The following is a 25,556-nucleotide window of genomic DNA, read 5'->3' on the forward strand; positions in this document are numbered from 1 at the left end:
CATACTTGATATTAGCACTGATGGTTCTCAGGTAGTATCTCTAGACCTCAAAGCAACCTTAAAGTGGATACAGACAACTTTTCAGCTTTCCACCCGTTGTCCCCCCCTAGCGTTTCCAAGTGGTATTGTTGTTTGCACCGCTGTCGCAAAGACAACCAGATCGCTTTCTGTTAGAGCCTAGCTCTGTGCAATAGAACAAACCATCTGTCTGCTTATCAACTCCTTGATCATAACACAATATAGTAACTTTCACCACTGCTCATTTTAGAAAGGCCACTGCAAGAAAACGTGTTCTTTGTGTCGCTATCAAACGGACAATAGATCATTTGTTTGTTTCTGGCTGCTAGCGTTAGCGTTAGCTAGCGTAGCTAATGTTAGCAACATGGCTAACGCTAGCTAACGCTAGCAGCCAGAAACAAACATAGTTAGATGTTTGTTTCTTTTGTTCCAGAAACAAACATAGACAAACATACGTAGATGTTTGTTTCTGGCTGGTCCTGGCTTCCTTGTAGTTCCTGGTTCATTTTCTGGCTGCTAGATGTAGCGTTAGCAACATGGCTAACGCTTCCACTACCAATAGCTACCGGGGAAAAAACCTATCTTATTCATCTTTTGGTTGCGCAGTGGATGACGCACTTCCTTTGTGCCGTAAATCGAGCCTTCATTCTCCCGGGAGATCGAAATGAAAGCGAGGCTTATAGGGAACCAATCTAAACGCTGATGGTGTCATTATTCTATAACCATTACACTGTGCAATCAACATTTACTTCATAATGATAAGTTAAAGCAAAAAAGTTGTCTATAGGGCCTTTAAATTAACCACAATGTCCAAATCGAGGGCTTGGAGCCAAAGGGGCGTAAGTGCGATTTTGGTCGAACATGAGTATTATATATCAATTGAAAGGTCTCAGTAAGATCTTTTCAGTGCCAAAAGGACACAACTGAAATCATGACCCATAAGTTTTAACAAAAACTGAAAGCCGTAACAGTAAAAGTAGGGTTTTGCTTGATGTCAAAAGGGCGTAACTGCACTTACGCCGTTTTGACACCAAGCTAAACCCCACTTTTCACCCATCAGTGCAAATATGATGTAAAAACAACCAGTAGGTAGAAAATGACACTTGGTACTCCCTCTTTCAGGGCAGGTGTATTTTTTTGCACTTTTTTGCCTATGTGGTGAATCACTTCATTGATGAATTTAATTACTTTTGCAGTAAAAAGAAAAATTATGACCATCCATTTCATGAAGGGGACATGTCAAGGTTATGAAAAAACAAGGTCATGTTTTGTTCTACCCCGGGTAGGGGTAGAACAAAAACTAAGGCCCTTTTTGAGGGTTTGTTCCTGCACTATTTTGCACACGACTTCACAATTTTCTTCAAAGTTCAGTTTTGAGTCAATCATTGTCCTAAGATATTTGTAAAAGTTCTAGAGAAGCCTGTCAGAAGTCTAGGAAGGTGGTATGATACACATCAGAATGACAGGGAGCAGGTTCAGGAGGCAGCAGCTAGTTGGAGGCGTTGAGGACATGGAGAGATCAAGGTTACCAGCTCATATGTCAGGAAATGGCTTGGAGTTGACTTAGTAGTGTAGCTTTGTAGGGGAAAGGAATTCTGGAGTGTAGTAGAGGAGTTTAAATGTGCAAAGGTAAGGTTGGAGATGAAACTGACAGAATCTAGGGATCCAACAGTCAGGAGTGCAGCATCTGCTGTATTAGCAGGGCGGGCAGTCCAGCAGGTGCAGTCAGCACTAAGACATAGGGGTATGGTTGGGCAGGTGCAACAAGGGTGGCTTAGGCCTGGGAAAAATTCAACATTTGTGGAAAAAGGCAACTTTGTCAGGGAAGAGAAAAATGGTTGTAGATCAAATACGTGGACGGGAGGCAGCAAGGTGTGCCAAGGCAGCGTGTCAGACAAAGCAGGGCCAGTGGATGAATTGAAATGAACAGGATATTTTTTTGGCAAGATAACGGTACTTTCTTTCTTACAAGGGTGTTCAGTTTTTTCACAATTTGTCAAAGACCTGACGTGGGGCTGTTAACCACGTCAACTATACTGTATATGCCACTTTAAAAAACATTGTATACCGAAGTGTTTTATAAAATCAGGGGGTTGCAGAAGGGAAAAAAGGAAGCAGAGCATGAAACACCAGCAGCATAATTAAGACACAAGGGAAATAAGAGCACACTAGAGGGTTTTACAAGTGATTTAATTTATTAATGCGCACTTTGTCAACTTGTGTTTTGTAATATGGACCTAAAGTGTGTAGCCTACACTGGGAGTGTGAGGTTCAAATGGAAATGGACAGTATGCAGAATGACCAGTTGCCACCTCTAGTGTTGTAGTGTATTATGAAAAAGGTTCAGCAAAGGGTTTGTTAAAATCTTTTATTTGTTTCAGGATTGGTTAGAAGGTCTAATATCGCTTATTGCAGGTTTAATTTCTCACAGTGTCTTTCAGTGGAATCAAATCGTGATGATATGAAGATATTTTGATATCGTGACACACATTTCTGCTGTCTGAATTGATGATGACAAGCAAATTTTACTTAAAAACTCATAAAATGAGGTATGGTAGGAATATTATTTGAATATTTCTGATTTGTTTGACATCACACCTAACATTACCATTCGGTTCAATGAGATGAACATTAATTTGATTATTTAATGTGATTTTGCACACATGAACCATATCGTGATATATATTGATAACGGGAAAAATCCTTATGATTATCATGATATTGATTTCAACCATATTGTCCAGCCCTAACTGCAATGGCTATTTTGGCTAATCTGGAAATAACCTCATTAATTTGGCACACATTATTGGTAACCCTTTTTCACTGTGTTTATGCTTATTTTGTGTTTTGTGTATTTTTGTGTGAAGAATAGGTATTTGGCTCTTCCTAGTATTTGTTCAGGCACTAGCAATGCTGAGAAGTATGTAGATAAATAGATATTAGATAGATAGATAGATAGGTATTCATCTATTTGCTGCACCTCAGCAACACATTTTATTTTTTCCCTGCTGAATTCCCTGCTTTTACATTTGCAGCTGCAACATCTAATCTCTCTGTCCATCTATCTATCTCCCAGTTGAGAAAAAGCTCCGGGAGACGGCAGTCCACTTACCTGTGGATGCTTTTTCTTGTCTGTATTAATCCTGAAAGATATTCTACAAAATAACTGCTACTAAAAAACAACTTAACATGTTTAATATAACAATCATCATTATGTAGATTCTGTAATGAGGAAGAGGAAGACCAGTTGCATTTGTTTTTCTATTGTCCATATGTTGCAAGTTTGTGGACCAATATTGAAAATTGGCTAAGGCCACTCACTTTTATTTTAAACTTACACCTTTAAACATTATGTTGGGGATTCTGGATGAAAACTGTCCCCAGATAATAAATACAATTATTCTGTTAGGTAAAATATTTTTATTTAAAGCTCAATCAAGAACTAATTTGAATCTAAGTTTCTTAAAAAATACAGTGCAAAGCCAATTTCTTTTGGAAAAAATAATTGCTACAAACCATTACAAAGTAGCACAACACAATATGAAATGGGAAAAAATTTGCTCTAGTGAAGAGTGGGACTATATTAAACTCTAAATACGCTCTACCTGTCATATGTATATTTCAGTTTCTAAATGTACTGGTACTGTCAATATAATTATTTGAATTACTGAAGGGATCCTATTATTTTTATTTTGTCTTTTTTATTTTTATTTAGTTTTCTCCTTTTTCATTTTTTCTGCGGATATATTGTCATGTCATCATATTGTCGTGTGTGTTATGAGTATTTTTTGCCTGTATTAAAAAAAAAAAAAAATCCTGAAAGTAAACGCCTAACACCAGTGTTATCTGCTGTGCAACAACAGGTAGTCCCGGGAGGCCTCTCACCCGCTTCAGTAGTCCTGACATCGGCAACACCACCACACTGCTGCTGAGTGAGGATCGGGATACGCTGTATGTAGGAGCCCGGGATGCTGTGTTAGCACTGGATATCAGCCAGCAGGAGGCCATCGTAATGAGGAGCAAGGTGAGAAAGCTCACAATTAATGGACTTGGATACAGCACCTAAATTGGAGGTGTCATCAGTGCTCACTTATCACATAAATTACAAAACCTTGTCTGAATTTATGGAACTAATATACCGTAAAACTTCAATTATATGCTTTTATATGCTTCAAACCCTTTAATTACTTTCGCACAAAGCTCTTGCTCAGCAAAGATGGGAAATACTGTCAAATTGTTTATTTAAACGAGTATGAGTATTACTTGTATAAAAATGAGGCTATCGAATAACATATCAATTACGAATCATTCATTAGAGAGAGAGAAAGAGAGAGAGAGAGAGAGAATACCGGTAGTCTACCTTAGAAAGGATGAAAGCCGAAAAAAGTTTATGGCAGCAAGAGGTTGCACCAACCAGGTTTTCAACAGAGAAATGTCTTGCTGCTGCAACGTTTGAATGCAAGTAAAAAAAAACAACAACTTTATTTGTCAAAACGCGTAGCCACACTCGGCCAGTAAAAGGGACTCGGCTTTTAATTGAAGTGTTACGGTACATGTGTTATGTCCCCGCTGGATCTGTTTTAGTTGCATTTTAGCTGCAAATTCAAAAGCTATGAAATCAAGTCACATAGCCTCAAAATACACAAACAGAAAATGAATCACTGACTGACCCAAGGGTGGAACTACATCACTGGTGGGGGACAACATGTTTACCATTTGCTTGTTACAAAAGTGTGACTGAAGTTGTAAGCAAGGTCCTCTTTATAGGGAAAAAGACACTGAAAAATAAAGTGGCCACGAGAGTCACCGTTCCTGGCGGGGTGTGTATCGGGCGCTCCAGGTTCAAGGCATACTTGTGGAAAAGTAGGAAAGACAAAAAAAAATGTGGGCTTTCATCAGGTGTGTGGTAAAAAAGTTGCATTTCTGTTTTGAGTTGGAAAACAGAAACTTAAAAATCCCAAATGTTTCTCTCTGTAATAGCTTTTGAATAGCTGGCACATTGTGACCTATTTGTGCCTGGGACATCTGTACCTAGTGAGAGAGTTTTCTCTACTGCAGGGCAGCAGGGGACATTGTTACTGCAAATACATCTTGCAGCTGTGACTGTGGACAAAATGATCTTGCAGAGAGATCGTATGAAAATGGAGTGAACTGAGACTGTCGGCACTGTTAAGTTTACTGCAGGTTGAGATTGAGTTGAGTGCTTTATATTGGGTTTTTTTTATTTAATAATAACAAAGCAACACTTAAATAAATTGAATGTCTATTCCAAATCGCCACGTTTTTTGGCCTTTTAACAAGGCAATTTTTACTTGAATGTTTATCATGCTGTGTTAGCTTAAATAATCACAATATCATTTTTCACTCCAAGATAGATGATTAAAAGGCCTATGATGGTGTGGTTATTAAGGCTTATATTATAATTGGGTTTACGAAGTCTCTCCGGTTTTCAACTAGAGGTTTGTAATGAAGACTATAAAGACATGATGTTTCTGTGTCCCAGTGTCTTCCTGCAACTCGTGGTCTGATGACATTAACCCTCCTCCTCTCTTCTTTCAGCTGGACTGGTCCCCTTCAGAGAAAGACCTAGAACAATGTTCCATGAAAGGCAAGAAAATGGCAAGTATTCATCAACTAATAATTTGTGCAGGTCTACAATTTTTGTGCACTGATTAAACCCAAAAAGCCATTTTTCCCCTCAAATCAGGGTATCAAAAAAAGAAAAGGCTGCTAGTAACATCCAGCTATCATTTACATTTCCTTTCATAACCACAAAAAACAGTTTTTGGTTTCAGTTTGGCTGGGGTTAGCATTATTTTTTTATTTTTTTTTTATTTAATTGTTTGTATTTTATTAGCTAGCTGCCTAAATTAACCCAAAATTAACTATTTGAGTGAGGAATTGCTGCATAACTCCCGAGACGATGTTTCTTATATTTTAAAGTCCCAACCCATTACTTTTACTTGCTGGAAAACACAGTATCTTTCATGGTGACCTCATGCTGCACTAGAAGGCGTAATTATAAATTTCGATCCCGCCCTTCTACACCCCCTCACATCAAATAAAATTGCCTTTCACTCCCTGACTCATATTCCATTGGTTTAGACTGTTGAATGATCCCTCACTGCATTTGGACAGTCAACTTGTGAGATTACTAACTTTGAAATAGTTTGAGGGGAACTTTAAGGGGAAATCAAATGGGAGTGCAAGGGGTTAAGACAGTGGTTCCCAGACTTTTTCTGTCAGGCTCCCCTTAGGCCTACCATCTTAGTTGTACATGAATTGCACTATATTATATAAACTCTCAGTTGTTCAGTTTGCTTTACTGAAAATAATAAATAAAATGAATTGCATTATATTATATAAACTCACAGTTGTTCAGTTTGCTTTACTGAAAATAATAAATAAAATATAGTAGCCTATAGATTGCTTTCAGTCAGTGCTTTCTGACTGATATTTCTTGTAAACATTCTTGAATATATTTTCACATTTAAACTAAAATTAACTTCAAATTTTTAAATTGAACTTAGGAACAGTGCAACAGCAGGTTCTCTCAGACTGAATTAGTGTGTAAAAAAAACAAAAACAAATCCTACATATCAAACAATGACTGATGTGGGCTTACTGTCTCGTCATACCTCTGGGTTAAGACATTCAAGCAAGCTTTCAAAATTTCTTTTCATTTTTAAAACAGCAAATGTTCGAAGATTGTGGTGGTAGTGTTTCACATAGCTGTTGACACTTGACCCCCTGGTTACCCCATGCAAAAAATCTCAGTGTATTCTCATTTGACAGCGTTGTACCATTAATGTGTACCATAAGTGTGTTTATTATGGGAGTTTGAGTAAGCAGATTTTTGCAGCTTGTATTCAGTGTGGACATAGCCTGATTCTTTCCAGGAAACTTCTTAAGAAATGAACAGTTCCTTTCTAGGAAATTATTAGGAAATTGCTGACCTGGAAAATAAAGCGTTAACAATATCTCTGCTCCTTATACATCTGTTCTGGATCCTGAAATCTTGCATTCATCAGACACTACTTATATCGGAGTTGCTTCTCTATTTTGTTGAAATCGCCTATCTAATTTGAATATGATTTTCTGCCCTATTTCTAGACGGACTGTCCCAATTTCATCCGTGTGCTGCAGTTCCTGAACGCCACCCACATCTACGCCTGTGGAACGTTTGCCTTCAGCCCACGCTGCACCTACATTGTAAGAGTTTCTTCACATTCAAATAGAAATTATTTTTTATTTTTTATTTATTTGCATGAAATGGCGACAAGATGCAATTACTAGGGATGGGCATTTGAAATGATGTCACAGATCGATTGATCTCATGATGTAGTGGATCATTCATTGATTACTCACCGGAGGAAATTTTATTTTTAGAACACATCTATTCTGGGTAAATAGAAAAGCATATGCAGCATGTGACCACAATGCCCAAATACTTAATGCTTAATTGTCAATAAAAGTGATCACAGTGCCATTATTATTAATTATGTAGAATTTACTGCTCTAGATTTATGAGCCCTTACAAAAAAGTCACATGTGAAAACCCACATGTGAATTCATATTTCTGGACACATGTTGGTTTTCACAGTTTTTCTCACATTACATTCTGACGTCACGTGACGGTTTTTACTTTGGATGTAGAATTTTCAATTTCTAGATGAAGTGGGTTTTTTTTTTTTTTTTTTTCACATTTTCACCTGCCATTTAGATGTCAAAAGAATTTTTCACATGCAAAGAGGAAATGTCAATGGGGAAATGTCCCATGTTGACATATGAAAACCAACGTGTCCAAAAAAAAGCACATGCGCTTTGAATTCACCTGTGGGTTTTCACATGTGACTTTTTTGTAAGGGACGGTACAGCTTGATGTTTTCTATGATACTCATTTGTATGGTAGTGTATCATTCTGTTAAACTCTGAATTAGGCCTCTATGTGAATGCTCACTGTGGATTATGGCACAAGGGATAGCAACATTATATCCTGTGTATTGATAAATGCTAACCATCCATAAATAATATCTGAATGTCAAAAGTCGATTTCGTCATCTGCCTTCTTTGCTACTTGTCCTTGGCCCTCTTTTGTCTTACCTGGAGATCAAATTCTGGACTCAGAGAACTAAAATCAGAGCCCAATTTATTTTTTCTGGAAAAAATGCACACAGGCCCATTTCCCATTCCAGTTCCACAGCCATTGCCCTTGATCAGCTCATTTAAAGTTTCGAGCTCCATCGACATCCTCCCTGCAGTCTAGGACGATGCTTGACTCCCAAGCGCAGCCAGTTTGCAGCCCTGTACTTATTATGACAAATGAGATGGTAATCCAAAATGGTTTGAAAGACCCCATGTGATTCACATTTCATTAATTTGTTTTCAAATGCACTCTAGATACTAGATAAAAATAATGTGGGTTATGATGTTTTTCAAAGAAATATTTAAAAATATAGTTAATGGGCACTGATTGGTACTAGACATCTGATTTGAATGATGTTAACCTGCTAAATCTAGTTCTATCCTCTAGGCTTGGGCGATATCTAAAATGTAATATTACGATATTTTCCTGCCAAAATATCACGATATACAATTTTATTTTATTCTATTGTGGGAGTATTTTTTATTTTATTTCTTCCAAATTATATCAAATTTCTAGGCTGTTAATAATAATAATAATGATAACAATAATTATTACCAACAGCCTAGAAATTTGATCTTACTGTCCAAGCATTGGAAACAATGGCCATTAGGTGTAATGTGCTCATTCCTGCCATTTCCAGAAAAACGGGCTGATTGTGGAAAAGGAAACCCACCTGAATTAAAAGGACACATTTTTCACTTAAAGTATGATTATTTTTCTTTTTTTATCTTACATTGTTTTTTTTTTTGGGGGGGGGGGGGGTTTGGGGTGGGGGGGGGGGTAAATCAGTTAAATTCGGTCCTTCAGCCTCTGTCACAACCACAACCAACAACCTCAGCCAGCTGTCTGCTTATGTCAAACCTTTCGCAAAGAATCCTGGGGTATTTTTTGGATTCAGACCCTAACTTTGAAAAACAAATAAACTCAATAGTTACATCCAGTTTCTGCCATCTCAGAACAATAGCCAAAATCAAGCCCCTTCCTCTCGTTTCTTGACCTGGAGAAAGTTATTCACGCTTTTATTTTGAAATAAGGGTGATCGCGCTTTTGCGATCGCAGCCCCGGAGTCACCTCCACTGTTGACACTTTTAAATCCCGCCTCAAAAGCCATCTCTACTCTTTAGCCTTTGATTCTGTATGAAACTTGTTGTAGGTGTTTTGATTATGTATCTATTTTCTTATTTTATTTTTATTTGTGTCCCTGTGCTATGTTGATGTTTGTTTTTGCTGGATTTGTCACTCCTTTGTCAAGATTTGTGCAGCACCTTGGTCAACAAATGTTGTTTTTAAGTGTGCTGTATGAATAAATTGAATCTGAAACTTCCTATTCCTAACTTCCTATTTTTGAAAATGCTTAAAAACTAGAAAGCTCAAAATTTTTTGACAGTGTGCTTATTTTAACCAATGTATAAAGATGTGTGTGTATATATAACATATATTAAACTTACTTATATAAAGGAACATTTTTGATTTTTATAATTTAATTTATAATAATAATTTAAGTTGTACAATTTAAATCACTGAGTTTAATTTGCAGTCCATTGCTCACTAATCATATCTTGCACTTTATGTCATGCAAAAAGATAGTTAGTGAGTTCACCTTTGATTTGAAGTGAAATTCATGATTAGTATAATGCAATTACTATAACTGGCATCATCCACAACACTTTCCACAGTCCTCGTATGACAAGCTTTGGTTTGTCCCTTCAGTCATCTTCATTCAGTTTGACATCATCATTCTTCTTCTCTTCTCCCTCCAGAACTCGGAGACATTGATAATGACGAGCCTCAAGCCTGAGGAAGGAAGAGGTCGCTGCCCGTATGACCCTTACCAACGCAACACCGCCATCACTGTTGGTAAGGCAAGGCTCAGCCCATGACACCACAGCCACTAAAACCACATATAATATATAATGACACAATTAATTTGAAAATCACCATAAGGACACACATTAGAAGAAGTGAAATTAGCTACTGAGACCATAACCTCTTGTGGAAAAAATGTAATGACTTTATATTTTGAGTGATAAATTGAGTTGTGGTCCCATTGACTTGCATGGAGTTGGGTCGGGTTTTAACGTCCAGCCCCTAGTGGACGTTAGAGGAATTGCCGCCAGCCCGCGGTGTTGGCTGCTTAGATTAGACATGGGAGTAGCACAAATGTACATGCATCAGCATCAACTGTACTGATACGTTGCCAAATGCTTTGGGAATGAAGACAAAATTTTTCCCGATGGTCCAAAAAAATTTGCTCGATTTGTTGTTCTGTTCATAGTGAGTGATTTCACACTATGCACTGCTCTGTCATTCATGTTTGAGCTAAAGGCAGTACAGTGGGTGGTAGTGAAATGCTGTGTGTGTGTGTGTGTTTTCAGATGGAGAGCTGTATACTGGAACAGTAGCAGACTACAGGGGGAATCGGCCAGTGATTTCCCGGCACCTCAGTGAGGGTAGCCATGTTGACCTCAAGCTGGATGACACGTTAGGATGGCTTGAGGGTGAGTATCATGTCTCTCAACAGATAAATGTGTAACACTTGTGTGTGTTTCATACTTAGACAATTAGAAACCACTTAAAGCTACAATATGCAACGTTTCTCCTTGAGGCACAAAGTGTATTGCTTATCGCCCACCTCCACCTCAGTTGGTCAAGTTCCGGCCCCAACATTTGTCATTCATCTTGATGGTCTACTGATACTGAAAAAAGCTGATATTCACCATTTTCTGACAGGTCTTTTCTGCCATATGTTTAGTTTCCCTTTTTTTTTTCTTTCCTTACTGCTTTCCTCCATTATTGTTGTTGCTGTGATTTCCCTGCTCTGTGGCCACTAGTCTCCCCTTGATGGCCACAGCCAAGCCCAATGATGGCCACTCCCATACGTCACACCCACAGCAAATGATGTACACCCCCATAACATCCATAACACCGTTGACAAGACAATTTCAGGCAAACGGGCAGATTTAGGCATGTACACACAGGGTCACAGACAGACACAGACTTTATTTACAGATTTATTTCTTGTCATTTTAATTGGAACAAGTTGCATATTACAGCTTTAATTATACTGTTGCATTATTTCAAAATCTTTCGGTCGTATTTTCATCAAATCAGACCTTTGACACATTTTTCTTCTTTAGATCCGACTTTCATCAGCTCCAGTTTCATCCCCAACGACGAGAAAATCTATTTCTTCTTCAGTGAAGTGGGCAGAGAATATGACTTCATCGACAAATTTATCGTGTCTCGCATTGCTCAGATCTGCACGGTAAGAGTGAAAGGATAACGCGCTAATTTGAAGTGTTTTGTTCTTGACTTGGCTTGATGGGTTTTCTTCTTCGTCTTACTTCTCAGAGCGATGTCGGAGGCCAGCGGACCCTGCAGCGACGGTGGACCACGTTTGCGAAAGCTCAGCTGTTGTGCCAGTCTGACAACGAGTTGCCCTACAATGTCATCCAGGACATAGTCACCCTCCCACCACCAGAGGGAGACCCTGCAGATGACACTCTCTTTTATGGCATCTTCACCTCTCAGTGGTCAGTAACCTAAAGGAATAGTTCACCCAAAAATGAAAATTTTGTCATCATCTCCTCCCCCTCATGCCAAATGAAACACAGGTGAAGTTTGTTAGTCCATATAACACACAGGGAGGTTGCCGGCACAACTTAGGTAGCAGCCTTCTCCAAAACAACTGAAGTCAATGGGGACCTGTTCTGTAGAGTTCCAAAACAAAAACAGCCAAACAATCACACTGTGAATAGAAAGACCTATACACCATTATGTGTTGCAAATCAATCAGCTGTAGTTAAGATTTGCACTAAATGATGGTGTAAATATACTGTAGGACTTTTTGGAACTCTGAAGAACTGGTCCCCACTGACTTCAGTTGTTTTGGAGAAGGCTGCTATGGAGTTGTGCTGGCAACCTCCCTGTGTGTTATATGGACAAACTTCACCTGTGTTTCAACTGGCATGAGGGTGAGTAGATGATGACAAAATTTTCATTTTTGGGTGAACTATTCCTTTAAAAGAGCATTAAGTGTCTATGAATCTATCTATTTATGACTATCTATTGATAGTCATAGATTACCACATATCTATTGACCTCTATCAGCAGCCATGAAGAATTGCAACAACATAAATTTTCCTCACTGCTTCCATCCCCTTGAGCTACAGTGACCTGTAATTGACACAAAAAATAAAGTCAAATTTTTACAATAGGAACAAGTAGGCGCCCCTCTTCTAGTGAAGATGGGCCCCTCTTCTAGTGAAGATGGGTGTCCCGGTGGCTCGGTGGTCTGGGGCACGTACCCTGTGGCCACGGCGTCCTGGGTTCGGGTCCGGCCTGAGACCTTTGCTGTGTGTCGTCCCCCCCTCTCTCTCCCAGTCTTTCCTGTCCCTCTAAACTTTCGGTTGTCTGATGACGCCAATGTGTTGTGATGCCCATTAGGCTTGGGCGATGCTGTCCCGAAATTGCAATGGATGGGGAGTTTATGTTCCAAAACAGAGTATGGGCCGGAAAGTGGGTTTTGAAAGCCAGACACCGCAGCACCTGGCCAAGTAATCATTGAGTCCTTGTATTGATCAATAACCTGTGGAAGCCCATTATCGCCCCTCAAGAAAATAAACGACCCAATTGTGAGAAACTTTTTTTTTTCTTGTGCAAAAAAAAAGTCAGAATTCTGTCAGAAGTCAGAATTGAGTCGTGTTTTTATTTTATTGAGCGGCGGGAATGGGCGGGAATAATAACCTTATCAACACCCCGCAGACATATTATGGTAATTTTGTGCTATGGGACAGTATAAAACGTACTTATTGCATCTTTCATGTAAATCATCAAGGTTTTTTTGTTTTGACAGAGCCTTAAGTCATCTTTGTATTTTAGTGCACATTCTGGATTCTGTTGGGGTCTGGAGTGTTAATAGACCAAATTCAAGAGCAAAAAAACAGGAACCAGGCATTTCCACTTGACAGAGACTGCCAAACCTGCCAAGTTGAGAACACGGTTGAAAATGATAGTTACTAAAAAATATTGTGTTTGGAGCCAAGCGAAAGTCTCCAAAGGAAACAGGGCTGGGGTTCTTCTGATTAACGACTCGTAAAAATCCCACAGGCAAAAGCACAAAGTGACGAAGGAGTTAATTGGTGAGAACAAAAAGAGGAAGATAAGTTAAAGACTAACTGCTGTGTTTGCATGTTTAATATGATGAAATGATGAAGGTAGCATGAAACCAATTTTACCTCACTTCACTAACTGACCCCTTTCAAAATGTTATCTTTGAATTTTTGCCGGACCAATGATACCCCTTTTCCACCAACATGGAACGGGTTCCATTCCGGTTCCCGCACCTAATTTTGAACCGTTCGGACAATTTCGACCAAAAATAAATTGGTTCGGAACCTGAAAAGTTGGTTCCAAGCTGGAACCAAAAAATAGCAGGTTTTCAAGTGCGAACCGTGACGACATCAGTGGGCGTGTCATATTCTACAGGTTGGAAAGTAATTGCACCTAATAATCGTCTACGTCTTCTTATCATTAATAGTTGGTCCACGCTTGTTTTTTGGATAAAAACAAATATCTGTAATAACAGAACAAAAGCTCGCAGGTAAGCAATGCGATCCGCCATCTTGCTACTATTGTTTACTTCTCCGGTGTGCATTGTGCAACGCCCTCCGTTGATGACGCATCCTTGATTACAACGGTTCCGCTCAAAACTGGTGGAAACGCGGGCTGGTTCGCTAGATAGCACCAAGGTTCCAAGAATCCTGAACGGAACCGGTTCAAGAACCAGAGCTAATTTGGTGGAAAAGGAGGATGAGTGGACTGGCCAAGAATACTCTATGTCCCTAACCAACTGACTCCCCAATGTTGAAACGCACATACAAACACGTCTCCCTAACCTTTATGCCACAGTACCTGTTTTAGTGCACAGGGCGCCCAAGTTGCCCAAGAGCCTGAAAATGATTGCCCTATTCAGTTCCAGACAGACAATGTTCCACCACAGGCTGCATTCACAGTGCAGCTAACCTAGGCTTGTGTTTAGAAAGGGAGAGGACATTTTTTTTTATGATCAGTCTATTTTGTGCATTTAAACTTTAATTCAAATAATTGAAGATAAGAGTAAAGAAAATATTCATTGTTTAAAACACAAACATGATGTTTACTTGTGATATTCATTCATTATTTTATATGAATGTGATGTCAGCTTTCTGACTCCCTAGTTGATCAGCTTGCTTCATATCCTCTGTGGCAGTGGTTCTCAATGTGGGGTCCAGGGACCACCAGGGGTCCTTGAGGGGGTTCCAGCGGGTCCCCAGCAAATTGATGAATTGTTAAACTTCATCATTATTTAATTTACAAGAAGTGAACACAATTAGAGAATGTAGAAAAATGACTATTTTGATCATAGTTTCACTGTTATCTCTCTACCTACAATACAGATAGCCATGGAATTCTTGACAAAATCATATCTAGCAAAAAAAAAATTCTCAGATTTGGGTCCGAGAGACAAAATCTCATCAAATGGGGGTCCGTGGCTCTAATGTGAACTAAATGAGGGTCCTTGCTATGAAACCTTGATATGAGAACCTCTCTATGTGGAATGCAGTATTGTTAGGCTTCTTTGCTTCTACCGCAGCACCGCTTAAACAACAATGCGTTTTATTATAAAATGGCAGCTTATCTGTTGTCATATGATAAAAAGATTTTGATTTATATATCGCAATACATCATTGTATCGCAACAGTCCATGCAAACTAATTGCAACAAAGATCCTGGAAGTAAGTTGTTGTGTGGTGTGACATCATATGGATTTCATCTATAGCTCCGATCCCCATTATCTTTTGATGTTTTTTTTCCACTAGGTTGGTCAACTCTGGGCGGTCTGCGGTTTGTTCGTTCCACCTGAGCGACATCAAATCGGTTTTCTCCGGCAACTACAAGGTCCTGAACCGGGACACGTTACGGTGGAGCACTCGGGTTCAAGAAAAGGTCGCGAATCCAGGAGAGGTAAATGGTCTGCCCTAATTGATATGAAAATGTAGGCTTATTTTGCTCATTTGGGTCCTTCGAAAAGGAACGCAAAGTTGTACAATCAAGCTCTGCGAACAAAAAAAGTCTAACAGTACAAACTAGATGGCGATCAGTAAAGCGCAGACGTTTCTTGCATGCCCCATTACCAACTTGTTTCCCATCCATTCCGCAGGGTATATGCCTTTTTGTGTGTACCCATGCCCACTGCCACCCCCACCCCCCCCCCCACCCCCCCTTTGGCCAATCAGTCTGAAAAGCTCATCAGCTCTATCATGCCCCATGACCAACCTTTCCCCAACGTTTCATGCAAATCCATTCAGAACTTTTTCAGATATCCAGCTAACAGACAAAAAGACAGAATAGGGCAAAAACATAACTCCCGCCCAACTGCATATATAAATGAAAGTCTGATTAGGGTGCAGGGGTGGAATGGATCTCCAGTATATGAGTACAAAAGCCTCAGCCTGGTCTTATGAAAGTTCCTGAAATGAGCATGATGTCTTAAAAAGCAAATAACTTGCTCCGGCTTGCATGAAGAGTGACAGAGATATGTATTACATGAAGAAGACACGACTAGTTTGACATTGAATTGTCATTTTCATTTTCTGACTTATTCTTATTTAACCGCAGAGGTGGAAAGTAAGTACATTTACTCAAATACTGTACTTAAGTACAAATTTGAGGTACTTGTACTTTACTTGAGTATTACCATTTTATGCTACTTTATATTTCTACTCCACTACCTTTATTTGATTATTATAGATTACTGTAAGCTACCCAGCAGTATATAAAGTAGTGGAAATCAGCCCCACCTTTTCCAGCTGCAACATGAAAAGTGTTGCTTACACATTAATGCATCAATAATTATAATTCAATAATTGAAAGTACAAATTGAAGAAGTACTCAGGTCTTTTACTTCAGTGAAAGTAGAAATACCACAGTATAAAAATACTCTGTTACAAGTAAAAGTCCTGCATTTAAAAATGTTACTTTAAGTAAAAGTACAAAAGTATTAGAATCAAAATGTACTTAAAGCAACAAAAGTAAAAGTACTCATTATGCAGAATGGCCCATTTCAGAATAATACAGTTATATTATTGAATTATAATTATTGATGCATTAATGTGTAAGCATCACTTTTCACGTTGCAGCTGGAAAAGGTGGGGCTGATTTCCACTACTTTATATACTGCTGGGTATCTTACAGTAATCTATAATAATACATCACAATTTATTAGTTGATTATATTTTGTATTAATAATCTGAATCTGCAAAGTAACTAGTAACTTAAGTTATCAAATGAAGGTAGTGGAGTAAAAAGTACAATATTTCCCTCTGAAATGTAGTGGAGTAGAAGTATAAAGTAGCATAAAATGGTAATACTCAAGTAAAGTACAAGTACCTCAAAATTGTACTTAAGTACAGTATTCGAGTAAATGTACTTAGTTACTTTCCACCTCTGCTAATATGTTGTGATATAGCAAGTCTGCTTTTTGTCTGTGAAGAAGCCTATATGTTTTGATGAGTTCCACTTGACCTTTGCACCCAGTGTGGCCTACACAACGCCTCAGACAATGCTCTTCGCTTTGTCAAAGAAAACTTCTTGGCAGACGACAGCGTCCGGCCAGTGGGAAGAAGCCTGACCATGGTGTCTCCAGACCAGTATTACAGCCATCTGACTGCCCAGCGGGTCCGAGCGGCTAACAACAAGGACTACACTGTCCTTTTTCTGCTCACAGGTAGGGTATTTGAATCCGTGTATCATTCGTTCTTTTCATATTCAATTGAGAATCCAAAATAACATTTTGAATGCAGGACTTTTACTTATAACAGAGTATTTATATACTGTGGTATTTCTACTTTTACTTTAGTAAAAGATCTGAGTACTTTTCCACCAAAGGCCATTGTTGCAGCCCTACTGACTGTTTCTAATAGTGATTTCATGCTGGTCTGCCTTCGTTCTTTTCATATTCAATTGAGAATCCAAAATCGCAAAATGAAAAAACGATTCGTTATTTAGTTATTCGTTTATGAATCTGATACCAAAACACAAATAACGGTTTGTTTTTCGTACTTTCGATTTTATACGCAGATCAAAAATAGGAAATGAAAAATCGGGCCACGGTCCGACCCGAACTTGATTTTGATATTTAATTTGTCCGATTTGTGTGACCTGGAAGTTATTGACTTCTTTGTGTGTTGCACTTGATAAGCTTGCAGCAAATTTGCCAACAGCCTGAAAAACCATGCAAAAATCATGCAGTGATTTTAAGTTAATGAATCTGTATTTTTTTTGAGTAATTTGGTATCGACACCATGGCTGCACTGGAACCATACGCTAATTAAATTAAAGACTGATTTGATTGTTTAGTTCCTCTGAACAGGATGAAACTCTCCATGATTGATCGCCAAGGCTAGCAAAAACTGAATCAAGCTAACGAGACAGTAACGTCCGGGTCACACAAATCGAACAAATTAAATATCAAACTCAAGTTCAGCCCCGTGGCCCGTTTTTTCATTTCCTATTTTTGACTTGAGCATAAAATCGAAAGTACGAAAAACAAACCGTTATTTGTTTTTTGGTATCAGATTCATAAACGAATAACGAAATAACGAATCGTTTTTTTCATTTTCCGATTTTGGATTCTCAATTGAATATGAAAAGAACGAATGATACACGGATTTATGTGGGAGGCAGACCAGCATGAAATCACTATTAGAAAAGTCAGTAGGGCTGCAACAGTGGCCACCATAGCATGTTATTGGTATGCAGTCTGCAATCAAAACCACCTTAGTCATGTTCAAGTCAATTCTAATTAATCCTAAATGTTGTTTTGCTGTCCATTTTTCTATCTGCCACACTCCACTACAAGCTGCAGCAAGTTGGCAGCATACTGCAGCTCTGTTGTTCTCTGGAGAGAAGTGAAGTGGAGCAGCTAATAGGCTTAGCCCAAATAGAGGGAATAGTTTGACGCTGTCCAAGTACAGCGTCTTGGCCTCAGGCAAGGTTTACATGTGATCCCAACAGAAAAATACCCACAAAACTCACAGTAACCTGTAAACAGTTTAGTGCTAATTACTTTTGCGCAATGGTTTTATTTGCGCGACCTTGTGACATTTTTCTGCCTTTATTTGACAGTTCAAAGTAGAGATAGATAAGAAGGATTGGTAGAGAGCGGGGGGTGACATGCGACAAAGCTCCCAGGCCGGATTCAAACCAACCATTTACAACCTTTTTAAAAGTATAGACAATTGAGACAGTGATGATTAGTTGACCGGAAACTATGGTTGTGAATATAGTTTATAATTTTTTTGCCTGCCTGTGCTGGAACCGAAAAAGCTGTGTTTGTATTTATTGACAATATTTTTTCCCCTTGAGCATTTTAGAAGCTATGTCTATAGTTGTATGCACTTTAATGAATCAAACGTATCTAACTTGCTAAAGCAGCTTCCAGATCAGCATCCATCCTTGCACGATCAAGTCAAGATGCTTAATGAAATGTAAATATATAACATAGTAGCGGTGAATAGAGTTTTGCTCATTCCCATCTATATTGATTAAATGGTTTCCAAATATAGGCACAACATGTTTTCAAAAGGCTATTACTGTATTACTATTTCTGTTTCAAAAGGCAGCTACTGTGAATTGAAAGGCAAAAACGACTTTTTTTTCCACCATATTTCAATGTTTTCAATAGAGAGTGCATGTGTTTAACATTTGGTTCTCAAAACAGTAAAGCAGGTAATCAACTACTTCAGAAACTATTTTAAATTATTTTATTGGATAATTGGAATCCAGTGTAGGCCAGTGTAGTGTAATGTGTACTATCATATAGGATATAGAAAAGAAAGGTGATAGCCTATTTAATATATTTTGGGCATGTCAAACTGAGTTAACTGTTTATATTAAGACTGATGGCCTCGCCCCCAAAATGATGAAATTTAAAGCCTGAAACTGACAGTATCTAAACACAAAATCAGTTGTCAGGCAAAAATACAGTCTATTGAATTCTTTTGAGACAGCCAAGAACCACAAACAGCTGAGGACCTCCAATATGGCTGCCAGAGGTTATGTTATGTCACCTGAAAGCCCTGTATATGTACTGTATATCAGTGATTCTCAACCTTTTCCATATCAAGGACCCCTAATTTAGTCCACATTAGGGCCACAGACCCCCATTTGATGAGATTTTATCTCTCGAACTCAAATCTGAGAATATTTGTATTGTTAGATATGATTTTGTCCAGAATTCCATGACTATCTGTATTGTAGGTAGAGAGATAACAGTGAAACTATGATCAAAACAGTCAGTCTTCTACATTCTCTAATTGTTTTACCTACCTGTAAATTAAATAGTGCTGAAGTTTAAAATTCATCATTTTTCTGGGGACCCCCTGGAACCCCCTCAAGGACCTCTTGTGGTCCCCGGACCCCACGTTGAGAACCACTGCTGTATATTCTACTGCCAAAGATGGGAATGTTTCCCATACTCTAGCCTATGGCTCCCTCTGGTGGACAGATGGGAATAATAGTCAATGCAAGCCACACTGCCCATGGCACAATTCAAGTTCACTTCAGCTTGATTACCCAACACACAACATGGAGAGGAACAGGGAGTTCCCGTGTCAGATTGCACAAAAGAAAAGGGAATGGGTTAAGTTTAGGTTGCAGTAGGGAACCATGTTTGGGCATAGTTGTGAAGCAAAGTGAAGTTTTTAGTAAATCAATGTCTATTCCTACAGTATTATTTGTCCTTTTTGCTCTACAAACATTTTTTTTTCTTGCTATCAGAATCAGGTTACCTCCACAAAGCGGTGCTGCTGGAGAAGGGGGCCCACATCATTGAGGAGGTCCAGGTCTTTGAACAACCTCAGTCTGTTAAGAACCTGCAGCTTTCCATATCGAAGGTACTCTCTTGAACTATATTGAGGGTGAAATTGTTTTTTTTTTATTTTTTAAATCAGGGATTCAGACCAAATAATAGCAGTTCCCAGCCTGCAGAGTTGGGAACTGGCTACAAGTTACACTACTCATTACATTACTTTTGTGTTACACCCTAAAATGATTGTGCTAGGCTTACTTACGTTCATTGGGCCCATAAATATTGTAGATGTAAGCCAACATTACCAGTGGAAGTAGTTTAATAATGATAGACAAAATCTTTTCTGAAGGTTTTTAAAGATTAAGTCCGGTTATTTTCAACCTGGGCCTTATAGCTTTTGCCATCATGATGATTGATTGTGTTGAAAATTTCATCACTTTCTTTCATTTTGTTTTTCTGCTGTCCAATACACACACACACACACACACACACACACACAGGGCCAAGGCGGCAATCTCCAACAGTTGAGTCCAAAAAGTGATTAAAACACACTAGGAAAAAGTGTTCATATCAACCTCCTAGTGGTTATTATTAGTGGGATATTTGGCAATTTGTGGTAGGCTCTGACATCTCTGATGTGTGTCAACACAAGTGGTGAACATGATATGAAAAATCACAATTGCCACACTCACAAAAAGCAAGAAATATCTGCTGTAGTTTGTTTATGGTTGATTTTAAATTGATGAATACAAAAAAAGTATTTTGGATGTGTCAAGCTGAAACAACGGAATAACTAACAGAAAAATAACAGAATAAAATAACAATTGTCGATGCATCTCTTTAATGTAATGCCACCTTACAGCAATGTTGAAATCCTGTTGAGTCGCTCCCCCTACCAAGGTTATTATAGTTTTGCATTTTTCTATTCAACCTTTTTTTTTTTTTCGACTCTGCTTTTATTTTTATTTCTTTTTGACTTTTTGTTTTCAATTTCGGTTTAGTTTTAATTAGTTTTTAAAGCGGGTTTGCTAGTTTAGTTTAGTTTTTATTTTTTGAAAATGCTTAGTTTTAGTTTAGTTTTTATTAGTTTCAGTGTTAGTTTTAGTCTTTTTTGTAATATGGGGTATTTGTCAGGGGCGAGATTCAAAAATTCTAAATACTAGGCTTATGTATGAAATAAATTGACAAAGACGAAAACTAAAGACATTTTCTCTATAATTTGTAGTTTATTTTAGTTAGTTTTGTAAACACACAATACAGTTTCAGTTAGTTATCGTTTTTTTGTAAAGCCTAGTTTTTATTTTGATTTCAGTTAACGAAAATGTTTTTTCACACCTAGTTTTTGTTATTTCGTTAGTTTTCGTTAACGATAATAACCTTGCCCCCTACAGGGCGTGGTGTTTGTGGGCACGTCGGAGGGCGTGGTGAGGGTCCCGACAGCCAACTGCTCTTTCTACTGGAGCTGTGCCCAGTGCGTCTTGGCCCGGGACCCCTTCTGTGGCTGGGACCCTGCCAGCAGGGCCTGTGTGGCAGCCGCTAACCTCCAGGCCAGTCTGTGAGTACTCATAGCATGTCATTTTACTCTCATTTACCCACATCTCTGTGGTCGGTATACTGACTGGTAATTTACCCCCCAGAGGCCAGGATGTGGACAGAGGAAATGTTGAAGAGGCATGCAACACTGCTCCATTAACCCCCCGGGCCAGATTTGGACCAAACAAATTGCCCACAGGTAAGTATCATGCATGTAGCGCTTTCGCTTAATAATGCGCTTTGCACATGTAATCTGCACATTATAGCATTTGTCACTAGTCAACAGATTACTGGGCTTTTCACACAGCACATTCTTAGCCTAGGGTTATCTTAACCCTGGGCTAACAGTTAGCCTAGGGTTATCTTAACCCTGGGCTAACAGTTAGCCCAGGGTTAGCTTAACCCCTGTTCACACACAGACATTTAACCCAGGGCTAACTCTTAGCCCAGGTGTTACGATTCACACAGCATCCTTGTTAGCCCAGGGCTTACATGTCTGAATATTCTGTGGTGATAAAAACCATAGAGATATAACACTAGAGGGGACCTGTCATAGAGAATTCCTATTCTGGAATGGGACCATATGGCAGCCATCTTACCTGGGTCAACTTCTCAGCTGACTGTCATAGGAATCAATGGTGATAGTGCCTTATGCTGCCATTATAATGCCAATATTTTTTTATTGAGACATCACTACTACTTTTTATATAGCTCACTGTATGCAAAACAACTGACTGTGTAAAATGGTACCAAACATGAGCATTTTTTGTAGTTTGTAGATAAAAATAGCGAAACTATGTTAAGTAATCATGTTTTCAATCATAAAGATTATCTTCTGGAAGTATTTTAATGGTGCATTTACTTTACAGAAACTATGAATCCTTTTTTCAAGAAGACTTCATAATTCTCAGATTTCTTTGGTACTCTTTGGTACTGAGAGTTGTATTAAGAGTATATTTGAAAATCTGCTTGATGCTATGATCTGTTGTTGTAGCAATAGACAGATGTTGGCAGCAATTAAATATCACCAACACTGAAACACACCTAACAATACACCCAGATAAAATATACAATAAAAGGCAAATGTAATGCCATTAAGTGGTTAGTGTGACAGCTTTAAGCCAATTTAAGCAGGTAATAATGGACAGAGATAATATATCTCTATGATAAAAACACTTGAGCCTAGGAATGCCGTCCGTCATTGCTTAGCAACATTGTGAAGGAGAAGTTTGATTTGATTGGACAACACACAAGTGACACAAAAGTGTTCTAACCCTGTTCACACAGCCAACAGATAACCCTGGTTTTCAACGATTTTCTGGGGTTAACCCTGAAAACTCAGGGGTTAACCCTGCTCCAGAGTAGGGCCAGCTGGCCCTGGGCTAAAGTCGGGGTTATCCCACTTTGGAATTTGCCTGTGTGAATCGTTTCTTAGCCAAGGGCTAAGCGCTATGTATGTACACTATGTAAGCATGTACATTATATATGCAAGAATATGCCTGTCTTAGTTTGGCTGTAGACCAGTGAAGAAATAACTGCTTTTCAGTGTGCTATTATGCCATGTTCAGTTTGCTGTTGGTAATGGATAATTTCATGATAACTGATCAAATCCTGTAGCGGTGTATTGAGGGTTTTGGTGAGCTGTAATCTGTATGTCAGCCTCATGTCCGGCAGGTGAGTTGGTGTCGGTGTCTCTGAACGAGGTCGTGCGGCTGCAGTGTCCCGCGGCGTCCCGGCTGGCCCGCCGGCTCTGGGAGCGTCCCAACAGCCGCCTCTCCTCAGAACTCTACCTCCACCTGGAAGACGGCAGCCTGCGCTTCGTGGCCACCCCGGCGACTCTGGGCCACTACTTCTGCCTGGCCACCGAGAACGGCTACCAGCAGACCTTGGCCATCTACCAGGTCAAACAGAAGAGCAGCCCCACGCCCCGAACCCACGCCGCCTCCGCCGCCCGGCCTCAGACCCGCCCGCCCCCCACCTCGCGGGCATTGCCCAGGCCAGGACTGCCTACCTCTGTGGGCGTCTGGCCTAAAAGCACAGAGACGAGACAAAGAGAGGCGCAGCCGACGTCGGCCACCAGCGGGACCCGGGTGACCACCAGGCGAGCGGGCAGGAACTTCACGGCGTGGGCGGAGACGTCGGGGCAGAAAGAGGTGGAGCCGCGGGGTGGGGAGCCCCTGCTGTTGGCGCGAGGCCCCAGCTACCTGAAGGAGTTGGTGGTGGTGTCGGTGCTGCTGGCGCTCTGCCTCAGCGTGCTCATCACCATGCTGCTGTACGCCGCCAGGCAGCGGTGCCGTAGCCGAACGGCCCCCCAGGCCGGCACTCCGACCAGAGACTCGGATAGGGGGGCCCCTGTGGAGCGTGAGGCCCTCCGGGGCGGCCAATCGCTACGCAGCAACAGCAAGCGCAACGGGCAAGCCACGCACAGCGGCCAAGCCAATGGGGTGGTATGCAACGGGGCACCCAAGGGCTCCAATGGGCATTTGCCCAACACCCCTATCTAAACAATCCAAGACACATTTAAACGGTTTAGGGTGAGACCTGACAAGAACCTCTCCCTCTCCAAAATGTGTTGAACCCCCAGATACCATGGGTGACTCTGACTCAACGACCCGAAAGGGAAGGTTCTCTTTTTACCAGGACTCTCATGAGCCTGAGTGGTGATATAATGAGGAAAGACAAATGGATAGGCAAACTGTGGTAATTAAATGAAGAGACATTGCTTTGGAGATGGTACTAGTCTCTGTTATTCCCATATGCTGAAACAACGTGGGCTTCATTGTTCTGAATGTATGTGCTGTATATAATTTTTCAAGACAAAATTTCTCTTACTAGACTAACATTTGAGATAGAGGAGGCATTAGTTGATCCTCCATAGTCGGTCCATGAAATATTTTTATAGAATAGTGTTGTGAAGCATAATAGGCGTTGACTGAACACAGTCAGCAGTCTCTTAAGCGAGTATTCCAGTTTCACGAGTTCATCCAAAAAGTGCATTAACAGAAATGATTGTATCCAAAAAAAAAAAACAGAACAAAGATTTCCATTAGCTATAACTTCAAGGGATATTTTTGATTTGATTTTAGATATTTTTAAATGCCCTAAACCTGGCCATTCTGAGGACCCAGTACCATTTTCATACTTGCATTTTGTAAAACTAGATTATAAAAATTGTACTTCTAACATATCAACAAGGTCCTATAAATATTATTTCATTCTGTGTTCTAGATCATACTTTTCAGTAATTTTGCCTGTTTACAATTATCAGAACGCTTGGACCAATATGGGTTTTTGAAGGTCAATATTTAATATTTCTAGACTGAGGCCCATTCAATTTGACCATTTTAATGCCAAAAAGTTTCAAAAGTATTCAGAATTCTATTCTTTTCAGGGTGGAAAAGCCTTTAGACTAGTATGAGACACTAAAATTATCCATTGAAACCTAAATGAATGACTTTTTTTTTTTTTAGGATTAGCAGTTCTTTAAGGCAGTGAGTCTCAACCTTTTTCATATCAAGGACCCCTAATGTAGTCCACATTAGGGCCACGGACCCCCATTTGATGAGATTTTGTCTCTCGGACCCAAATCTGAGAATATTTTTATTGTTTGATATGATTTTGTCCAGAATTCCATGACTATCTGCATTGTAGGTAGAGAGATAACAGTGAAACTATGATCAAAACAGTCATTCTTCTACATTCTCTAACTGTGTTCACTTCTTGTAAATGAAATAATGGAAAGAAAGACCATGTTGAGAACCACTGCTTTAAGGCAGGGTGTTTAATGAAGTCACATGTAGTACTGCTTTATAATGTTTACTGCCACTACACATTCCTACACGATCTAGAAGGGTGTTAAATATTATTATAACATGTTGCTGAATTTCTATAATTCAAAATCCAAGGAAGATCTCTCGGTTCTGCTCCTACTAAACCACTATAATCTGTCAACATAACAAGATGAACCACTGTTATTGCAGGGGTATTATTTATTTTGTTGATTCTTTT

At 39.4% G+C, this 25,556-nt stretch overlaps 1 protein-coding gene across 1 annotated transcript; it reads left to right on the forward strand.

The window, feature by feature from the left end:
• Positions 1 to 3,881: 3,881 nt before the first annotated feature.
• sema4ab (sema domain, immunoglobulin domain (Ig), transmembrane domain (TM) and short cytoplasmic domain, (semaphorin) 4Ab) lies at positions 3,882 to 24,092 on the forward strand (the record flags this gene model as incomplete). The annotated part of the gene is made up of 13 exons (XM_071515974.1): positions 3,882 to 4,042; positions 5,578 to 5,637; positions 7,132 to 7,230; positions 9,925 to 10,021; positions 10,540 to 10,662; positions 11,302 to 11,429; positions 11,516 to 11,697; positions 15,025 to 15,169; positions 16,742 to 16,931; positions 19,985 to 20,100; positions 21,407 to 21,570; positions 21,653 to 21,747; positions 23,223 to 24,092. Coding segments are annotated over 13 exons (2,390 nt in total), but the record flags the coding sequence as incomplete, so codon positions are not given.
• Positions 24,093 to 25,556: the final 1,464 nt, after the last annotated feature.

The sequence above is a fragment of the Centroberyx affinis genome, unplaced genomic scaffold (genome assembly GCF_046629955.1).
Source record: "Centroberyx affinis isolate AG114_WGS23_722 - 3 ecotype Tasmania unplaced genomic scaffold, CSIRO-AGI_Caff_v1 ptg000388l_1, whole genome shotgun sequence".
Lineage (NCBI taxonomy): Eukaryota > Metazoa > Chordata > Actinopteri > Beryciformes > Berycidae > Centroberyx > Centroberyx affinis.